Source organism: Populus trichocarpa, chromosome 11, assembly GCF_000002775.5.
Source record: "Populus trichocarpa isolate Nisqually-1 chromosome 11, P.trichocarpa_v4.1, whole genome shotgun sequence".
Taxonomy (NCBI): Eukaryota; Viridiplantae; Streptophyta; class Magnoliopsida; order Malpighiales; family Salicaceae; genus Populus; species Populus trichocarpa.
The window spans coordinates 14,920,218-14,936,654 of record NC_037295.2 but is presented as its reverse complement, the minus strand read 5'-3'; the positions used below and the strand labels follow the sequence as shown (position 1 = coordinate 14,936,654).

The 16,437-nt window shown below is 35.1% G+C and overlaps 1 protein-coding gene and 1 pseudogene across 2 annotated transcripts; one reads left to right on the top strand and one right to left on the bottom strand.

Annotated features, from left to right (window-relative positions):
• Positions 1-2,053: 2,053 nt before the first annotated feature.
• LOC7460816 (VQ motif-containing protein 4) lies at positions 2,054-4,869 on the top strand. Of its 2 annotated transcripts, XM_024580900.2 has the most exons (3): positions 2,343-3,587; positions 3,726-3,774; positions 4,549-4,869. In XM_024580900.2, exon 1 carries the CDS (start codon positions 2,823-2,825, stop codon positions 3,531-3,533), a length of 711 nt encoding a protein of 236 aa, XP_024436668.1. In that variant the 5' UTR covers positions 2,343-2,822; the 3' UTR covers positions 3,534-3,587; positions 3,726-3,774; positions 4,549-4,869. The 2 variants fall into 2 exon arrangements, with proteins under 2 accessions (XP_002317494.1, XP_024436668.1); XM_002317458.4 differs by lacking the exon at positions 3,726-3,774 and having other exon boundaries at positions 2,054-3,587.
• Positions 4,870-7,242: 2,373 nt separating this feature from the next.
• LOC18103376 (probable bifunctional methylthioribulose-1-phosphate dehydratase/enolase-phosphatase E1) lies at positions 7,243-15,826 on the bottom strand (annotated as a pseudogene).
• Positions 15,827-16,437: the final 611 nt, after the last annotated feature.

Below are 16,437 nucleotides of genomic sequence, written 5' to 3'. Positions count from 1 at the left end.
TGAGAGGAGGTGTGGGATTTAAAGTTTTTTTGCTAACTACTTGCAGAAGATTTTAGTTTGATTCTTATTCATTTTGGATGAATCAACCTCCATGATAAAACGAATTTCCTCCCATTAAATCTAGCAGCAATTATTATTATAATGATGCCATTTTTAATATCCAACGTTTCTTGCTTGTAGTTTAATAAAAATAAAAAATATTCTTTGCAAGAGACGTCTTGAGGCTAATTAATGGCCTTTTTCATCATAAATGGAGTTTATTAGGAACTCCACAAACCAGACATAATGATTTTAGCTGTGAAAGAATGTGATCCCTTTTCGAGCAGCATGGCATCAATGGGATCTTGGTCCCCCACCCTTCTTTCCCCGTATGTTTTTTTTTATTTTTTTATCATACTTAAATCTAATAATTGAGAATTTGATTCTCTGTTTTTCTCTCTTTTTTCCATATTTAATTATATTTAATTTAGTCAACTATAACTAATCAAGAAGAAACTTTTGATAAACTTGATTCGTGATAAAAATCAGAATAATATCATTATTTTTAAAAAATGTTTTTGAATATTTTAAATTAATATTTTTTGATATTCTTAAATTATTTTGATGAGTTGATGTCAAAAATAATTTTAAAAAAATAAAAAAAAATATTATTTTAATATATTTCTAAATGAAAAGTACTTTGAAAAACAACCGCAAACACAAGCTTATATATACACCAATTCTTGAAACCAAAAATATTAATCCATCTCCATATACGTTTAATTAAGCAATAAAAAGATTCCAAAATTATCTTCTTTTAATTTGCTAAAATAATCAAATATTATTTCATTACCAAGACGGTGCGTGTTAAGAATAATTAATTAATTACGACTAACAGAGTGATTAAGAACTCGAAATGTCGGCTTTGGAAGAAATTATAGGTAATTAAAGTACGGTTGTTAAAATGTATCAACTCACTCTCCATCTTTCTTTGTCGTCAGATGGTGGCTCAACTCACCTCTTTCTTTTCAATTTAGGTGGGTAATCTAATCCTTCCATAAAATGTTAGCAGATATATATCCACAAACAGTGTTTATGCTATCAACCGCCATTGAAAGAACTTCCTAACCTTCATGAATCCAAGGGCCAATCATATCAACTCAGCACTGTGTGTTTGGTAATTAGGAGATCTGCATGAAAAGGAAGAAAATATACAGAGACCTCTCTTCCTAATCGAAACAGCCATGGAAAACAGGAGAAGTGAAGGCACTCGGTGATCTTAATTTGTTCGACTTTCACCACGGTATTTTGTTCTATCAACATCTAAATAACTAAGCAAAATCATGGGCATCTTTGAATGCTGTCCTAGCTAGCTCTATCATGATTAATTATTTTACTTATTTAATCTCAGGAGTTAATTAATGCAAGACCTAAAGCAGAAATAGCATTGGGATTAAATTAAATGACTTAATTATTACACAAAATTGTATTTACAAATAATTAAACACACAAAAGGGGCATGAAAGAATAACAAAAAATTGCAAAGTAGTAAGATTTTTTTGAAAAATCACACATTTTAATTTTTTTGGAAATTTAGCATAGGTCAAAAAAGATTTTGAAAAATATCTTAGTTTTCAAGCGTGGTATTTAAAAAAAATATATAAAAAAGAGAAACGAGACTTCTAGAATAATTGAAAAGAGCTTAACAAGATAAATCTATAAATATCAAAAAATATTACCGATAATGAAGAATGTTATTTATATTTATTCATTATTTTTTAACCAGGCTTGTATATTATACTGCTCATAGTTAGTATTTTTTTTTTATATTTGTAGATTTGTTTTGTTGAGTTTTTTTTTATCATTAAAACTTCCATACGTCTATGTATATCATTCTTTTATTCTTTCTAATCTTCTTTGAGTTTCAAGCGTCGTTTTTTTAAAATATTGCATTTGAAAACCACGAAATTTATGGGTTTTTTTCCAAAACTTTATCCAAACGGAAAAACACAAATTTAGAGATATATATTGATAGCTAAGTACTTGGCTACCAGCTAGCGCACACTTGACAGGAGGGAAAAGGATCCCGATCAAGTGGAGGCACTACCTGGAGTGCGCAAAAGAATGCAAACCCATCTGGGCGGAGCGTGAAGACACGCGCAGAGGCTACATGTCTTGAATTCACAGTTGTTTGCTCCTGCTGAAATTTAGCCATCACCTCCAATCCCATCACACAAGGAGTCCTTGTAGTCAGGGCGCTGAAGTCAATGCCACGCACATATATGTATATATATATATATATATATATATATATATATATATATATATATATATATATATATATAAAACTATCCTGAGCTTTGCGCATTGAGATTCCAAAGGAAAACTTGGCACTGATGCTGTTGCCCAAAAGTTCCAAATACAACCAATACCCTTGCAATCTTTTTATAATCCCAAAACACAGACTTGGCCATTTTCTCCCAGGCCATGGCCAATCAATCCCAAAAAAGAGCATACAAAACATTTTGATTTGAGTGAAAATAGCCAACCCTGAGGTAGAAAACAGAAAGTCTAGAGAGAGAGGTACTAGATATATCCATCCTCTTTCTTTTTTCGTGTCTTGACTCTTTAAGTACAACAACACCAACACCAACTCATTGCAAGGAAAGGAAACCAGCCCTTTTACCTCCCCCTCCCCCTCCTCCTCTCTCTTCAAACCTTCTCTCTCTCTCTCTCTCTCTCTCTCTAAAGGTGTTGTGGTGGTGGAAGAGGAAATCAATAAGAGAGCTAAGGGAGGGAGGTGGGTAGCTAGCTAAGCTTGGTTGTTAGGAGAACAATTCTCGATGGAAACCTCAGCAAGATTTCAAGAAACCAGAAACCCATCTCCAATAAACTCGCCTCATGGCAATGGAAGCAACAATGGGGTCCAAGTTCACACCTCAACAGTCACTCCAATACCCATCTCCAGATCTGACACTAACCCTTACCCAACAACCTTTGTCCAAGCAGACACTTCTACTTTCAAACAAGTTGTCCAGATGCTCACTGGCTCAACAGAGACAGCAAAACAGGCTTCCTCGAAGACAACCCAAGATCCACCAACAACACCGACTCAAACTTCAAGAAACTACGCCATCCCTCCTATCAAGAACATGCCGGCCAAGAGACAACAAAACAGCTTCAAACTTTATGAAAGAAGAAACAACAGCTTCAAAAACAGTCTCATGATCAACACTCTATTGCCTAGTTTTGCAAACAGTAGTAACGCTTCCCCAGTTACCGGGTTTTCGCCAAGAAACAAACCAGAGATCTTGTCTCCAAGCTTGCTTGACTTCCCTAAACTTACACTTAGCCCTGTAACCCCATTAAATGAAGATCCTTTTAACAAGTGCTCACCTTCTTTAGGGAATTCATCATCAGAAGAGGAGAGAGCAATAGCAGAGAAAGGTTTTTATTTGCATCCGTCGCCTATCTCTACCCCTAGAGATTCAGAGCCCCAGTTGCTGTCGCTTTTTCCTGTAACCTCACCGAAAGTCTCAGGCTCTTCTTCATGAAAATATTCAAGTCAAAAGGATTGATGATGGGCTATGGATGGTTTTGAGGGAGAGGTAGAAATCTTTGTGTTCAATTATACAATTTGATCTCTCTTTTCATCATATATCGGTAAAGCCTTTAATTAATTTGTTTAACCATTTTCCCTTTCCCTTTCCCTTTCCCTTTCCCTTTCCTTTCCTTTCCTTTTTCAGGTAAATTTTCTAATAACTGGGGACTATATCATTATATAAAATTATTTAGGTGAATCTCCTTTCTTCCCTTTTTGTTTCTTAGGACTATCAACATGGGTAAATGAATTTGACTGTGGATGTATTTGTGCGTACATTACTGATTTTCAAGAATTTTTATAGGAACTATAGTGTTCTTTCTTCTCTTTTACATGTATATATGAGCTCGCTTTTCCTCTCTCTTATTGACCCATGAATAGTAGATATAAAATTAAACTTTAATCACAAAAAATAGGGTAAACATTTACAAGCTGCACTGAAATATTTAAGAGAGTTGAAAAAGAAAAAAGTATGTGGTGTGCTCAATCATTGTTGGAGCAGACTGCTTAACAATGTTAGTGGCAAACTAATCAACTTGCGTGGAGATAGAGTATAAAGATGTTCTGCAATTTTTTATATGTAATGCTTGATTTGGTCCTGTCAAGTTAGTTAATCAGGTCGATTTCCACTTTGGGATGCTGATCAAGCTCTCTTAGATTAAGGTATTTTTGTCCTAAAATGGCCCACAAACTAGATGTTCAACAATTAAGTTCACCCACAGTTTTTTGAACATTTATATTATTGACAGAACAAAAAACAAATAGTACAAGGGAGAGATTACACAGTGGAAAAGGAACTTATACAAAGAGAAGGTGTGGTATCAGAATTGAGATCAGAACAGCTGAATAGCTCAAATTATTTACCATTAATGTCATAAATACAGCAGCATGCTATTTTTTTACTGGTCTCCTGTTCTTTTCCTTCTCTAGTTTCTTTTTCTTTGGTCTAATGCATGCTCTCATTATAGGACACAGTGATTTCTGCCCTGGATCCTTTGGCCAACTACTACTTGGTATAAGATTTTCTTGCAGTCTGAGTGCTCAGATTCTTGATCAGTACCCCCACCTAGAGAACTGAGAGATAATGAATTCGAGGCATCCTTAGATATTTTGGGTATCTAGCACAATTTGTAAAGTGCGTGTAAGGGAACAAGACAAGTTTAATGAACTATCTCAGTTTGCTTCTTTCAAGAAGGAAGTGAAGTCATTGTCCTTAGCTAGAACTTTCAATTGCTATGCAAATATGGTATCATGCAATGTTATTGTTTCGTTTCTTACTCTTTTTTAAATTTGAATATGTTGAGCTTAAGGTGTAGTCGTTTTTTGACTTAAGAAGAGACCCTGTTATTATGGTGGGGGAAAAGCATAAGAAAAGGGTAGAAAAAATAGAAAAAAGGGAAGAGAAAGTGGACTTGGTTATGATGATGATGATTGAAAAGGAAGGGAAAGATGGAGTATGAGCCGAACAACAAAAGAAAAGCAGAGAAAATGTGAGGGACTTTCTCTTAAAGTTTTACTTAGTCATTCATTATGTCTGTATGGTCTAGTTAGGGCATTATTTGACAAAGAGCTGCCGTGATCTTTTTGTACTGGTTTTGTTGCAAGTTGAGCAACTTTTGGCACCTTCTTTGGGTGCCTGGCAAAGGGCAGCTTCTGTGGCTGTTCATCGTAAATTCAAACTTGATATTAATTTCGAACAAAAGATACAAATACACATCAGTTTAAGATGTAAGTTCTTGTGACTGGCCGGCCAGCCATAAAAGACTCAAATCCTGTTCACCGCGAAAGCAAAATAAGAGCTTGCACCACTCATGCATGCTGGTGAATATCTGCAATTATCAGACCGCCGAGTCCACTTTTCTTGGCCTAGTTTTCAAAGTTTGGAAAAACTATACGTCTATAATGCCTCCAGGCTAGTAGTATTTCTTGGACAAAAGGAAAGGAGAAATCTCAACGAGATATTGATTTTTTTCCACGGTGTTCGTCAACAGGTCTTAATGATTTTGTCTCTTTGAAAAAACTAGCAGAACACATCCATTCCCTCTCACATGTATGATTGAATGGTGGATAATTATTTGATCAAGACTTCAGATGAGCACCCTTTGGCCCACCAAGTGCAGATTCATACACTAGCTGTACCCGCATCTCTTCGGTGGTGGTGTCAATTGCGTGCTGCTGTGTGGTTGTGTGCCGTCACTGTTTTGGGCCACCACAGAGCACAAAGGTATTCAGGGCATGGTGTGTATTGTTAAAGGTATTCAAGACATGTTGTGCATGGTGTAGTTCATGACCGCAAAATAATTACTTTCTTGGCTGTGGTTGACCGGAGCGCACCGTTGAATTCTTAGGCCAACCATACCTTTGAGCACTTCAGCTACAAAATAATCTAAAATTTATGGTCCCAACTCCCAACTGTTTTACTCATATTTCTCCGGTCGCTGCTGACTTAGGTTTTGTCCGGCATTACAGTACATCCGTGTTTAGAATCCTACATGTGACAAGGGCCAGCAATATACAGTCGTGACCTGTGTCTATTATGATCTCATAGTAACCTTTATTTATATTTATTTCATAAGAAAAAAAGGTGAAAATTAATCTTGAAGAAGATAGAAATTAATGTAGCAAATGTGTGACCACCATGTAGATTAATAAAACATTCTTTGAATCCTTCAACAGGAAGTTGCGATCACAACGAAGGGAATGACCTCAGCTCACAGATGGTGACAGACTTAATAATTTAAAGGGTCTGGATTTCTTCCAATCTTCTAAGAACTTTGAATTTGTCGTAATCCAGTATTTGGCATTGGTAAAGGATCATGCTTGCCTAGTCGTCAGAATAATATTATTATATGTTTTTATATCCCTTTTGAATTATCTAACAAATCAAGTGGTCACAATAATAATTAGAATCAAAGCTAGAAACAAATTGAATTTAGCACTTGCAATAAAAAAAATCTTTGAGATGATGGCAGCTTTCTCAAGCATTATTTTTCTATTTCGACATAGTAATTAAATTCTATTTTTATATTCTATTTTATGGCCGCTGAATTCGTACATATGTTTGGATCAAATGATCAATTCAGTAGATTTTTAGTAACAGTTGCTGATTTATTTATCTGGGGGTGGATTGACAGATGTTGCAAACCAGGACAAAACATAATTTCTAATCTGGTTTATATAATTGGCTAGAAAACTTAGATCAAATGATCCATTTGCTGTTTTCTTATATGAATTGTGTTCAATTAGGTATGTTAATTTCTGAAATAGTTCATAATAAATTTTGTTTTCCAACACAATCTGCACTTCTTTTATTTCCTTCCGGATGACAGGCTTCAATTTGCAGCTCTTACCAGTTTCAATAATTAAAATCAATTCCCTCAACCTGCAGTTGAAGGGCTAACCATGGCAATGTGCAAAATCGAGCTGTGGAGATGAAACCAGCTGGTGGAGCGCTGCTGGGAATTTTAAAACTCATCTTACTGCGTGCTAGCAGCAGCTTTGATAACGAGAGACATTATCTAAGATACCCAAGTTCACCTCTCAAGCCTGTTTTCCTTTATTGAAAAACAGTCAGATCATGCAGGACATTCCCTTCGGGCAGGCGCGGGCGGGCGAAACATGGTGATGCAAAGCAGAGAGATGATGCAATGGAAACTACTTCCTTTGATTTAAAAACAACTGATTTTATTTATGCGCTCGAGTAACGAATGATACATCATACATTTGCAACAATACTAGTGCATATCTTCTTTCAGATTTCCAATCAAAACTTGATTTTTAGCATGATAAGTGTTTTGAAATCTGTTCAGATTTCAGCGAAAGAGGTGATCGTCTTGAAACTTTGATCATCTGGAAGAGGCGCGTTTCCAGGTTGGATAGAAATCATCACCTCCAAACCTGAAACACGCATGAAAATTCAAATATCAACGCAAATAATAGCATGAAAGAAAAGGATGGCCTTTTCTTTTTCCAAGCATGGCGCTGAAGATCCAGAACTCAGTTTACAGAACAAATATCTGCTCTTAGCTCAAGATTCATTGCTGGAGATGAGTAAACTTCCACAGATGCCAATTCATAACACTTAGCACCGGAGTAAATTAGCTTCTTTTTGACACGCTGAAGCAGCATGAAAGTGTTTTCTTTGCAAATTGGGACACTCCGAGCAATTCAGCTACAACTTGTTGGCAGTGACATGGTTTGTTATTAGGGGCTATCAGGGGTTCAACTAACATTGTCTCATTCCTAATGCTCAAAACAACGATGGTGACAAAAAGAAAGGAAATCCATTGAACTGGTTAAGTAACTCGAGACTTGTAGTGAAACGATGCACTAGGAGGATTTTGCTACTGGTCTTGCAGCACGTTATAAAATAGAAAACTAAAAGCAACTTGTTACCTGCTGCTTTTGCAGCTACAGCTTCTTGAAAGACATCCATCAGAAACAAAATGTCAGATGGTTTATTAACTCCAAGTGACTCTGAGATTTCAATATAACTGTGTGTCTCTTTCTTATTCCTGCAAGAAACAGGAGTAAAGAGTGTTATCAAAGTCCAAATTTTAAGTGGAAATGTAACTTGGGAAGCATCTATAAAACTTACCCCACTTTGGTGTCAAAGAATCCAGACAAATATTTTATCAGGTCTCCATAGTTTGTCTTTCCAAATGTAAGTCTTTGCGCCAGCCTGCTTCCACTAGAATATATATACACCTGAGGCAACATAGAAACGGTACATAATGGCACAAAGAGAATATACATAGTCAAGGAGTTGATTACAATCCGGAAAACAGAAAGCCTTTGAGTCACAATCAATCAGCTCAAGGAACTAGGTATTTGTATTTCAAGGGCCATCCCTTCTCATGCATTTATACAATGGATCTCTAGCTCTTCAGTACCACTAACAACTATTATTCATATATTCCAATTCTCACTTGTCTATTTCTACTTTTGGGCGGGCTTTCCATCCCTTACGTTCAGATAGCAATTGCATTGTGTTTTGCACGTAACGGATTGCTTAATATTCAAAACTTTTACACACAGTATAATATCCATTATAGCTATTCATACAAGGAACTTCATATTTAGCTTGATAGACTGTGACTGTATGTAACACCTTCTTTACAACTTGAGTGAATAGCTATCTAACACAGAGTCCAAGGAGCCATTATGTTGCAATATCACTTCAGATGTAAATACCATTAGGGACCAGTTATTAATAAGAAATATTTGACATGCAGCACTAACATCCTCTTCTGTCTACAACAGTAACAGTTCAGAGTAATGGAGTTTTCAGGATAAAAATGGGCAGCAAATTAGCATGTGATCTTTAGAAATTACTGTTTGAATCATTCAAAGAGAAGTGAGAATTTGCTTTGATGGGTATTTAGCTACATTGACAGGTGGAAACCAAACTGCAACTGTGACATTTCATGCTAGCATAAACAAAAACTAAATAGATAAATGTTGAAAAATAGAAATAGGAAGAACCTTTATGCCCAAAGCATGCCACTTCTCCAATGCTTCTGGAACGTCACCATAAACTACCCCTTCCAGTTCATTATTCTCATATCCAGTTCTCCATATATGACCCTGCATCAATAAATTTTAATGTCACAGAGATAAACTTTATACCAAGCATATTTTTTGGTTACCAACTTTATGTTTCTGAATACTTACTTGTAATTGTTTTAATGCAGTGATCTTTCGATCTGCTTTTATCATTTCTTCCACGTTAGCAACCAAAGCTGCAATTACCTCCTCTTTCCCAGCATCATCTGTTGGAATAGGAACAGCGCCATCAATACCTTGTTTCAAGTCATCTCCAACCTACAAAAACAGATTTAACAGCTCATGTCAACATATTTCCAAAGTCCCTGAACTACTAAACTCATAAATTAAGGGCAACGATCAACTCCTTGAGCAAAAAAGAGACCAAGAAGTGCTAAGCTTGGCCATCCAAATCCACTTTATACCTTTTTGAGCAATACAAAAGGAATTCAAGTAGAAATTGTTGGGCGCTGACTAGACATGGTAAAAATACAAGCATTGCAAGGGAGAGTTTCCATCAGCCAATTGACTACATCACAATCACATGCTACAAGTCCGGATATCCATCTCTACTAGCTGAATTTTCCATTTTCTAAGATTGACAGCATATTTGCACTTTTTCTGGAACATCCAAAATTCTAGGGCCATCTATTGTGATTATGTTCCTAACAAGTCCTTGTCCAATACAGAAAGAGTTGCCGTCTTTCTCTCCAGTTCTACCTTTTGGTGTGCTTCTCTCTCTCTCTCTTTTCTTGTTCACAACAAACCAAGACATTTTACCATTGACGTTCAAAAGGAATAAGGAGCGTTAAGTTTCAAAAACTATTAGCAACTAACTTCTTAACACGCTTCCCGCAAATGAATAGCAATCTTTACCACCATTGCACTCAAATTTCAAGAGATCAATGTTACAATTCCACCAGCAGCATGCAATAGAAACCATAATCAATCTGGTACAACATATTAATTGCTATCATACCAAAACTTCTAATAATGATTCTTACTTGTGCGCGCAACAACTTTATATCATCATGAGTTTCTGCAGTCTCGTATGTTGCAGACAGATGCCTCCCAACATTATCACGGGCATATGGAAAGAGAACATCAGCAACAAATGTTATTGGAGTAGTAGTTCCCTCAATGTCAAGAACAATGCAACGCTGCAACAAAAACAATTGAAGAATAAAAATGTTTATTTGATACGATAAAAATATTTGATAACAGAAAAAAATTCATAACTGTTGCAGATTTCAAACCACAAGGGTCTGGGGCCAACATAAATCACAAGTTTTTGTTAATCCAGTGTAACATGCATCAAAATCAAGATGCAGAGAATATCAGTAATGATGAAGGCATCGTTTTAAGAACTTACTGGCAATGGTCCAGTTCCATTATCTGAATTGTTCATGCCTGCCTTAACCACCATTTTTACGTTTCCATTACAACCTAAAACTCCTTTGACCTTTTGAATGGGGCCATGGTCTGGGGTGGACCAATCTAGGCCCATCTGATGAAGTTTTATAGCAGCATCAAACAGATAGTGATAACATTCAGCCTGAAAGATTTGAAACCAATTTAAGTACAGCTCCAAACAGCAGTGAGATAAAAAAGAAGAATTGATCATTTGGAGATATAAAAAATTATGTAAAATCAAAACTTGTCTGTAAGGAATTGAGGATACAAGATTACACACACACAGCTAGTTTTGGGCTAGAACCATACAAATATATTCTCTCTCAAATATATCTTATAGTACAGAGGATGGTACAACCACATAGATAGAGCAGGAGTAGATATATGTTGCATCGATCAAGCAACATTTTGTCTTGAAGGTGTGAAACGTTATTAGATATTGTGCCGAGCATTATCATGTCTAGTACAAAATTTCCAGGTGTAAAAGATATTGAATATGCAAGCCAAATCAAGAAAAAAGGGCAAGAAATCCCATGAAAGTGGGTGATTATTAAAAAAAAAAAGTCATTCATGCACATATCAGCTGTCATATATGTAGGAGCTTTGTTCTAAATTTTGAGGGGGGGGAATTTTCAAGCTGATGTATATCCTGAGGTTTTCCTTGCTTGGCAAAATAACACCAATTTTAGGGTTCAATCAACAAACTTCCTAAGGTTTCTGCTATAGTGCATTAGAGAAAACATGTAGCAACAAGGAGTCAGAGGGGAAATTGTCAAGATTAAGAACAGTAAACAAAAATAAGAAACTGGAAAAGAAATCTTTTAACAAGAGATCAATAGAACCCCTTTGCATAGCTAAATTTATTTCAACATTTTATCAATAGTTTGAATGGCGTTGCAAGTCAAATATCTATTGAATTCTAGAAACAATGGCAAGGATCAGTGCAATACTTGCAGCAGCCTAAGCTTTGCCCATGTTAACTTTTCTCTTCACCTTCACTGACAGAAGGAAATTAACATGTGATTCAAAGATTAAGAATTTGAGATTCACTTCAGATTCACAGCATTTCACAAATAGCTAGCTAAAATCAACTGATGACAGATCACTTTTATGATTGATCTGGCCCTTTATCACTAAAATAAATTATGCAATACAAACACAAGGTCAAACAAATATAATTTTAAAATTTAAAATATTTCTAAATAGTCAAGATTAAATAGATCTTTAACTTAAAGTAATTCAACTTAAACAAAATATCAAAATATTATGAAAGTAAAATGTTTTAACACAAATATTTTAAATATAAAGCTAGGTCAATGTTATCAAGGCTAATAGGATCTAAAGCATCCCTTGTTTTGCTCAAATTCCTACAAAGTATAAACTTGAAAAAAACAACATGAATATAAACCATATATATTAGTGATAAATCTAATTTTAAAAAATTAATATCATTGTTAATGAAAATAGTAATAATAATTTTCAATATTATTATTAATATCATTGTTATTGAAAATAGTAATGAAAATGAGCTTTTTATACTTGGGTGGTTTAATTAATTAAATTGAACCAGGTTCAATTTGATTCAATAGTTTTTCAAGACCGGAACGGAACATGTGAAATGAAACCGGAACATTCCGGCCAAAATTTAGCCGAAAAATCCGGAACGGACCGAGATTTGAAATGAGATGAAAATTGTTCTGTTTTTTGAATTGGTATGAAATGTTTCGGCCATTCCGGACGAAACGGAACGGAATTGACAACCTTGATTCAGATCCTTCAAAAACAGACACAAACCTGGGTTTTGGCACTGATCCATGAGTCTCCCCATATATATATGCCATGGTTGCGAACAAGCACAGCTGTTGTTTTGGGTACGCTTCAATCTGAAACATATGAGTGCATTCTAAGTCGTCTAAAGCATATCCCGCTGAATAAACAAAAGAACTGGAGATCAAAGAAAAGTTTTCCCAAAAAAGGCATTCATTCTCCAGAAAGTACAGTGAAGGCATGTTCTAATTAGCAAGGGTTGGTTTTGGTTATGCCACCCATCATTATGATAGTTAGCTACTAAAGAATAATAGTCAAGAGATCACTGAAACAATAATCAAGCAAAATGGCATGAGGAAACGAGCACAAATTTCTCCAACAAATATTTGATGGGACAACAGATCTACACATGGTGAGGTCCAGCTCACAAGGAATATTTGATTAGTTGCTCCCACAGTATCTTTTGTTCTACAGATGAGCACAGAAAGTCAAATGTTAGAAACCAAGCTACAAATTATAGATGTCAACAAACAAAAGAACATACAGCTTTAGCAAGAGAACCTGTAAGCTCGTTTTCATGGGCTGTGTTCTCTATTATTGGGACAACAAGTTCATCATAGTAGCCATGCCCTTGAATTCCTTTTATCATCTCCATATGGGTGATCTGTAAATGTAAAAAAAAAAAAAAAAAAAAAAACACCAGAAGCAAGTCAAATGAAGCAGTGAGAAAAGAGTAGTAGTTGAAAAAACAAATCATGGGTGATGTTGTGTACAATTTTAATGATGCATGGGTGATGTTGTGTACAATTTTAATGATGCATGACGACAAGATTTGGTTTTCAGGATGCATGAACAACCAAACACAATGCAAAACCTCTTCTAACGACTTTGTACAGCTAATAGTTGATTCTCTGACATGACAATACTGATACTTTTTCAGTAATAACGACATCAAGAATACCACCCATCTAAATACCCATAATATATATATATAAGAGAGATATTTACTCAGTTAATTTCACTTGCTCTGTTAGTAGAAATCTAATGATACCATATGGCAATTGTTTCGTAACTGCAGATTACCCATGTATCTCACCAACTAGGTTGGATTTGATGTTTCCTGCCCACTGCCCATTTGCTTCTACTCCATTTAGAATTCTTTAAATATGAGATTAAATAAATCCATTTCTGATTCCACTGTCTAAAAGCTTTTACTAAAAGTAATAAAAAAATATCTGAATTATTCCATTTGTCCTGCCTTTTTACACGTTTCTTCTGATTTTCTGAACATCCCCCAACACCCCCCTATCACAAAACTTTCATTCAAATCACAAATAACAAACCATCTCAACAGCAAAAAACTAAGGAATTTTTATAACTTAGTGGATCATGCTTAGCTAATGTCATCATTTAGTATGATCAAGGTAGGCTCTCAAATTTGGAGAACACTCATTCATTTAACAGATAAATGTTCCGCAACTGTGATATGATATAAAATTGTTTGTTTACATTTTAATCTGTATCCTCCTGCATTTGAACCATTGATGATTCATCCAGCTCAAGTATCGCATGTCAATACTTTCAACCAAGATAATATCCTCAAGTGTCATCTTTCCCCATGTAATAAAGAGTATAAGTTGTGTCTACATGTACAATAAAAAGCTCGCTCTGTTTCTCAGATGCAGGATTCCACATGGCCTGCCAAGATTGATCTTGAAAATATCAAGGGAGGTGGTTTCTTTTGGAGGGGAGGGTTGTGGGAACTTGAAGTTGCTATGTTAAAGAAACAACAGGAATAAATTTAAAAATTCCAATCACTTGTAAATTCAAAAAGAAAGAGCTACCCGGAATTCTTTTGATAACAGATTGACCATTGTTACAAGACAAGATTCTATCCCATGACTGTGAATGACAGCTCCTGCATGACGCATGTCATATGCCTGCATTACACCAGAATAACTGTTAATTGTGACACTGAAGAAAAAGTGAAATTTCATCTTATCATGTTAATCCGGGTATGAGATTATGGAAGCTGCAACTCCTAAAAAGCACATGAAATCTGCAACTCCTAAAAAGCACATGAAATCTGCCATTTCATTATATTTTTTTCTCCGTTTTAACAGTGACCAATCACTAACTATTAGTAACTAGAAAATAAATATAGCATCATAACTACCATCACAAGAAAGAATTCAAAGAGACATGCCATTTGCATTAATAAAGTTGTGAACTTAATGTAAGAAAAAATTATGCTTAGAACACTCCCATAAAGCAAATGTTAAAACAATTCAAATAAGAACTCACTATTGTAGAATTACTGTGCAATATTGCACTAATAATAAATCATTGTTTCAGATTTGAAAGTTATTGATAACAACTCAAACTCCATTCTTTATGTGCTATCAAGTGGAGGACATAATCGAACCAATACCTTCAGAAAAAAAGGAGCAAAATCAGAACATTTGGGAGGCTTGTGTGGGTAAGGTTTCGGAGATGGCGAAGACAATATAGACCCATTTGTAGCTAAGACATACATGTCCTCTGGTTCCATTCTCTCCTTCTGCACTACTGCCCAATTACAACAAATATTCAACTTAGGTTCAATAAATTTCCCATTAGTCAACAACAAGCCATAAAAATACACAAAAAAAAATACAATTAAGTACTAACACCAAGTAAAAGAAAATTAAATGGATAGAAACACACAAGGAACTAAGCACATATACATACAACTAAGCTTCAGTATCAAATAAACAATAATAAAGAAGCAATGCAGCACAACACACAATCAAATTAAGCTAAGAGAAAAAGAAAGAAAAAAAAAAAAGGAACCCAGAAACCAAAACCACATAACCAGACACAAACATTAACAAAACCAATCAAGAATCCATAAAATAACACAAACTTTTAACACATAAGCCAACCCTTAAAAACAAGAATATCAGTATTACCAGAAGGGGACATGAGAATAAGCTGTTGGCGCTTAGGGATAGAATCATCATGGGCCTTAATGGTGATGCTACCACCAGTCCCAGAAACCCATCCAAGGCTGTAGAATTGTTTGCAAAGATCAGCAATTAATACCCTTGTATCTTTAACTGCTTTGGTCTCTAAATAAGCTTGTGATGCCACCTTTGCTGCTGCCATTCCTCCATCCACTGCCACTGCTGGTGGGGCTGCTGCCATTTGCTTGCTTTCTCTTTCTAGAGAGGGACAATAAATACAAGGACTCTAGAGAGAGAAAGACTGTTGCTTTTATTCCTGTGATTCCAAGGCTGCTTCTGTTTAATTTTAAGTTTCAAAAGCGTTTTTAAGAAAATATAATTAGTGCATAGAGTTAATCAATTTGTGGGCTTAGCGTGAAGAAATTGTAAGAGTCAATCTGGTCATTGAAGAACTATTGTAATTGTAATCATTTATAGTTTTAACCAGACTATTACATTAGTGCATGGAGTTTGCCCTTGGTTTATTTTTATTAATTAATAGGCATGTATCACACCATTTTTGTTGCTGAAAGTCCTGTAACCTCTGAATCATGCCAGTCAAGAGATCACTAGCCCACCACATAAAAGAAGCAGAAAAGGAAGAAGAAAGGGCCCATGTAAGAGAAAGGAAAATGGGCTAACTTTGCCCTAGTGTTATTAAATCAATTAATGGAGAAAACAAAAGAGCCCACAAATTCTAGCTATCCAAGCTAAGCCCACACGAAGTTTTCCAGTAAAATTGAAATATAAAAGAAATATAATTTTAAAAGTAAAAATTAGATAGGGAGAGAGGTTCAAGTAAAATAGACTTTAAGCTCGGGGCAACTCATCTAGGCCTTATTGTTTTGCTATAATTTTTTTTTTCATGTAGTTATTTTTTTCACTCATCAATATTAGATTCTGATTAATTTTTTTAATTTTTTCAGAACTCTTTTAATAGTACTTAAAGGGTAATCAAAGTTGTTGGTGATGGAATTTCATGAGCTTATTATTCCTAATATTCTCTATAAAAATAGGAGTCTTTAAGGTTGGTTTATTTTATTTTATTTTTTTTAAGCTTTATTTCATCTCTAAGATTCCCTCCTTAACAAGAGTTTAGGTTCTTTCTTTGTAGAGATAATTGAGTGTTATTTTTTTGGTTTATTGGAC

Coding starts and splice junctions, on each gene's coding strand:
- LOC7460816 (XM_002317458.4), top strand. CDS start 2,823: ATGGAAACCTCAGCAAGATTTCAAGAAACCAGAAACCCATCTCCAATA.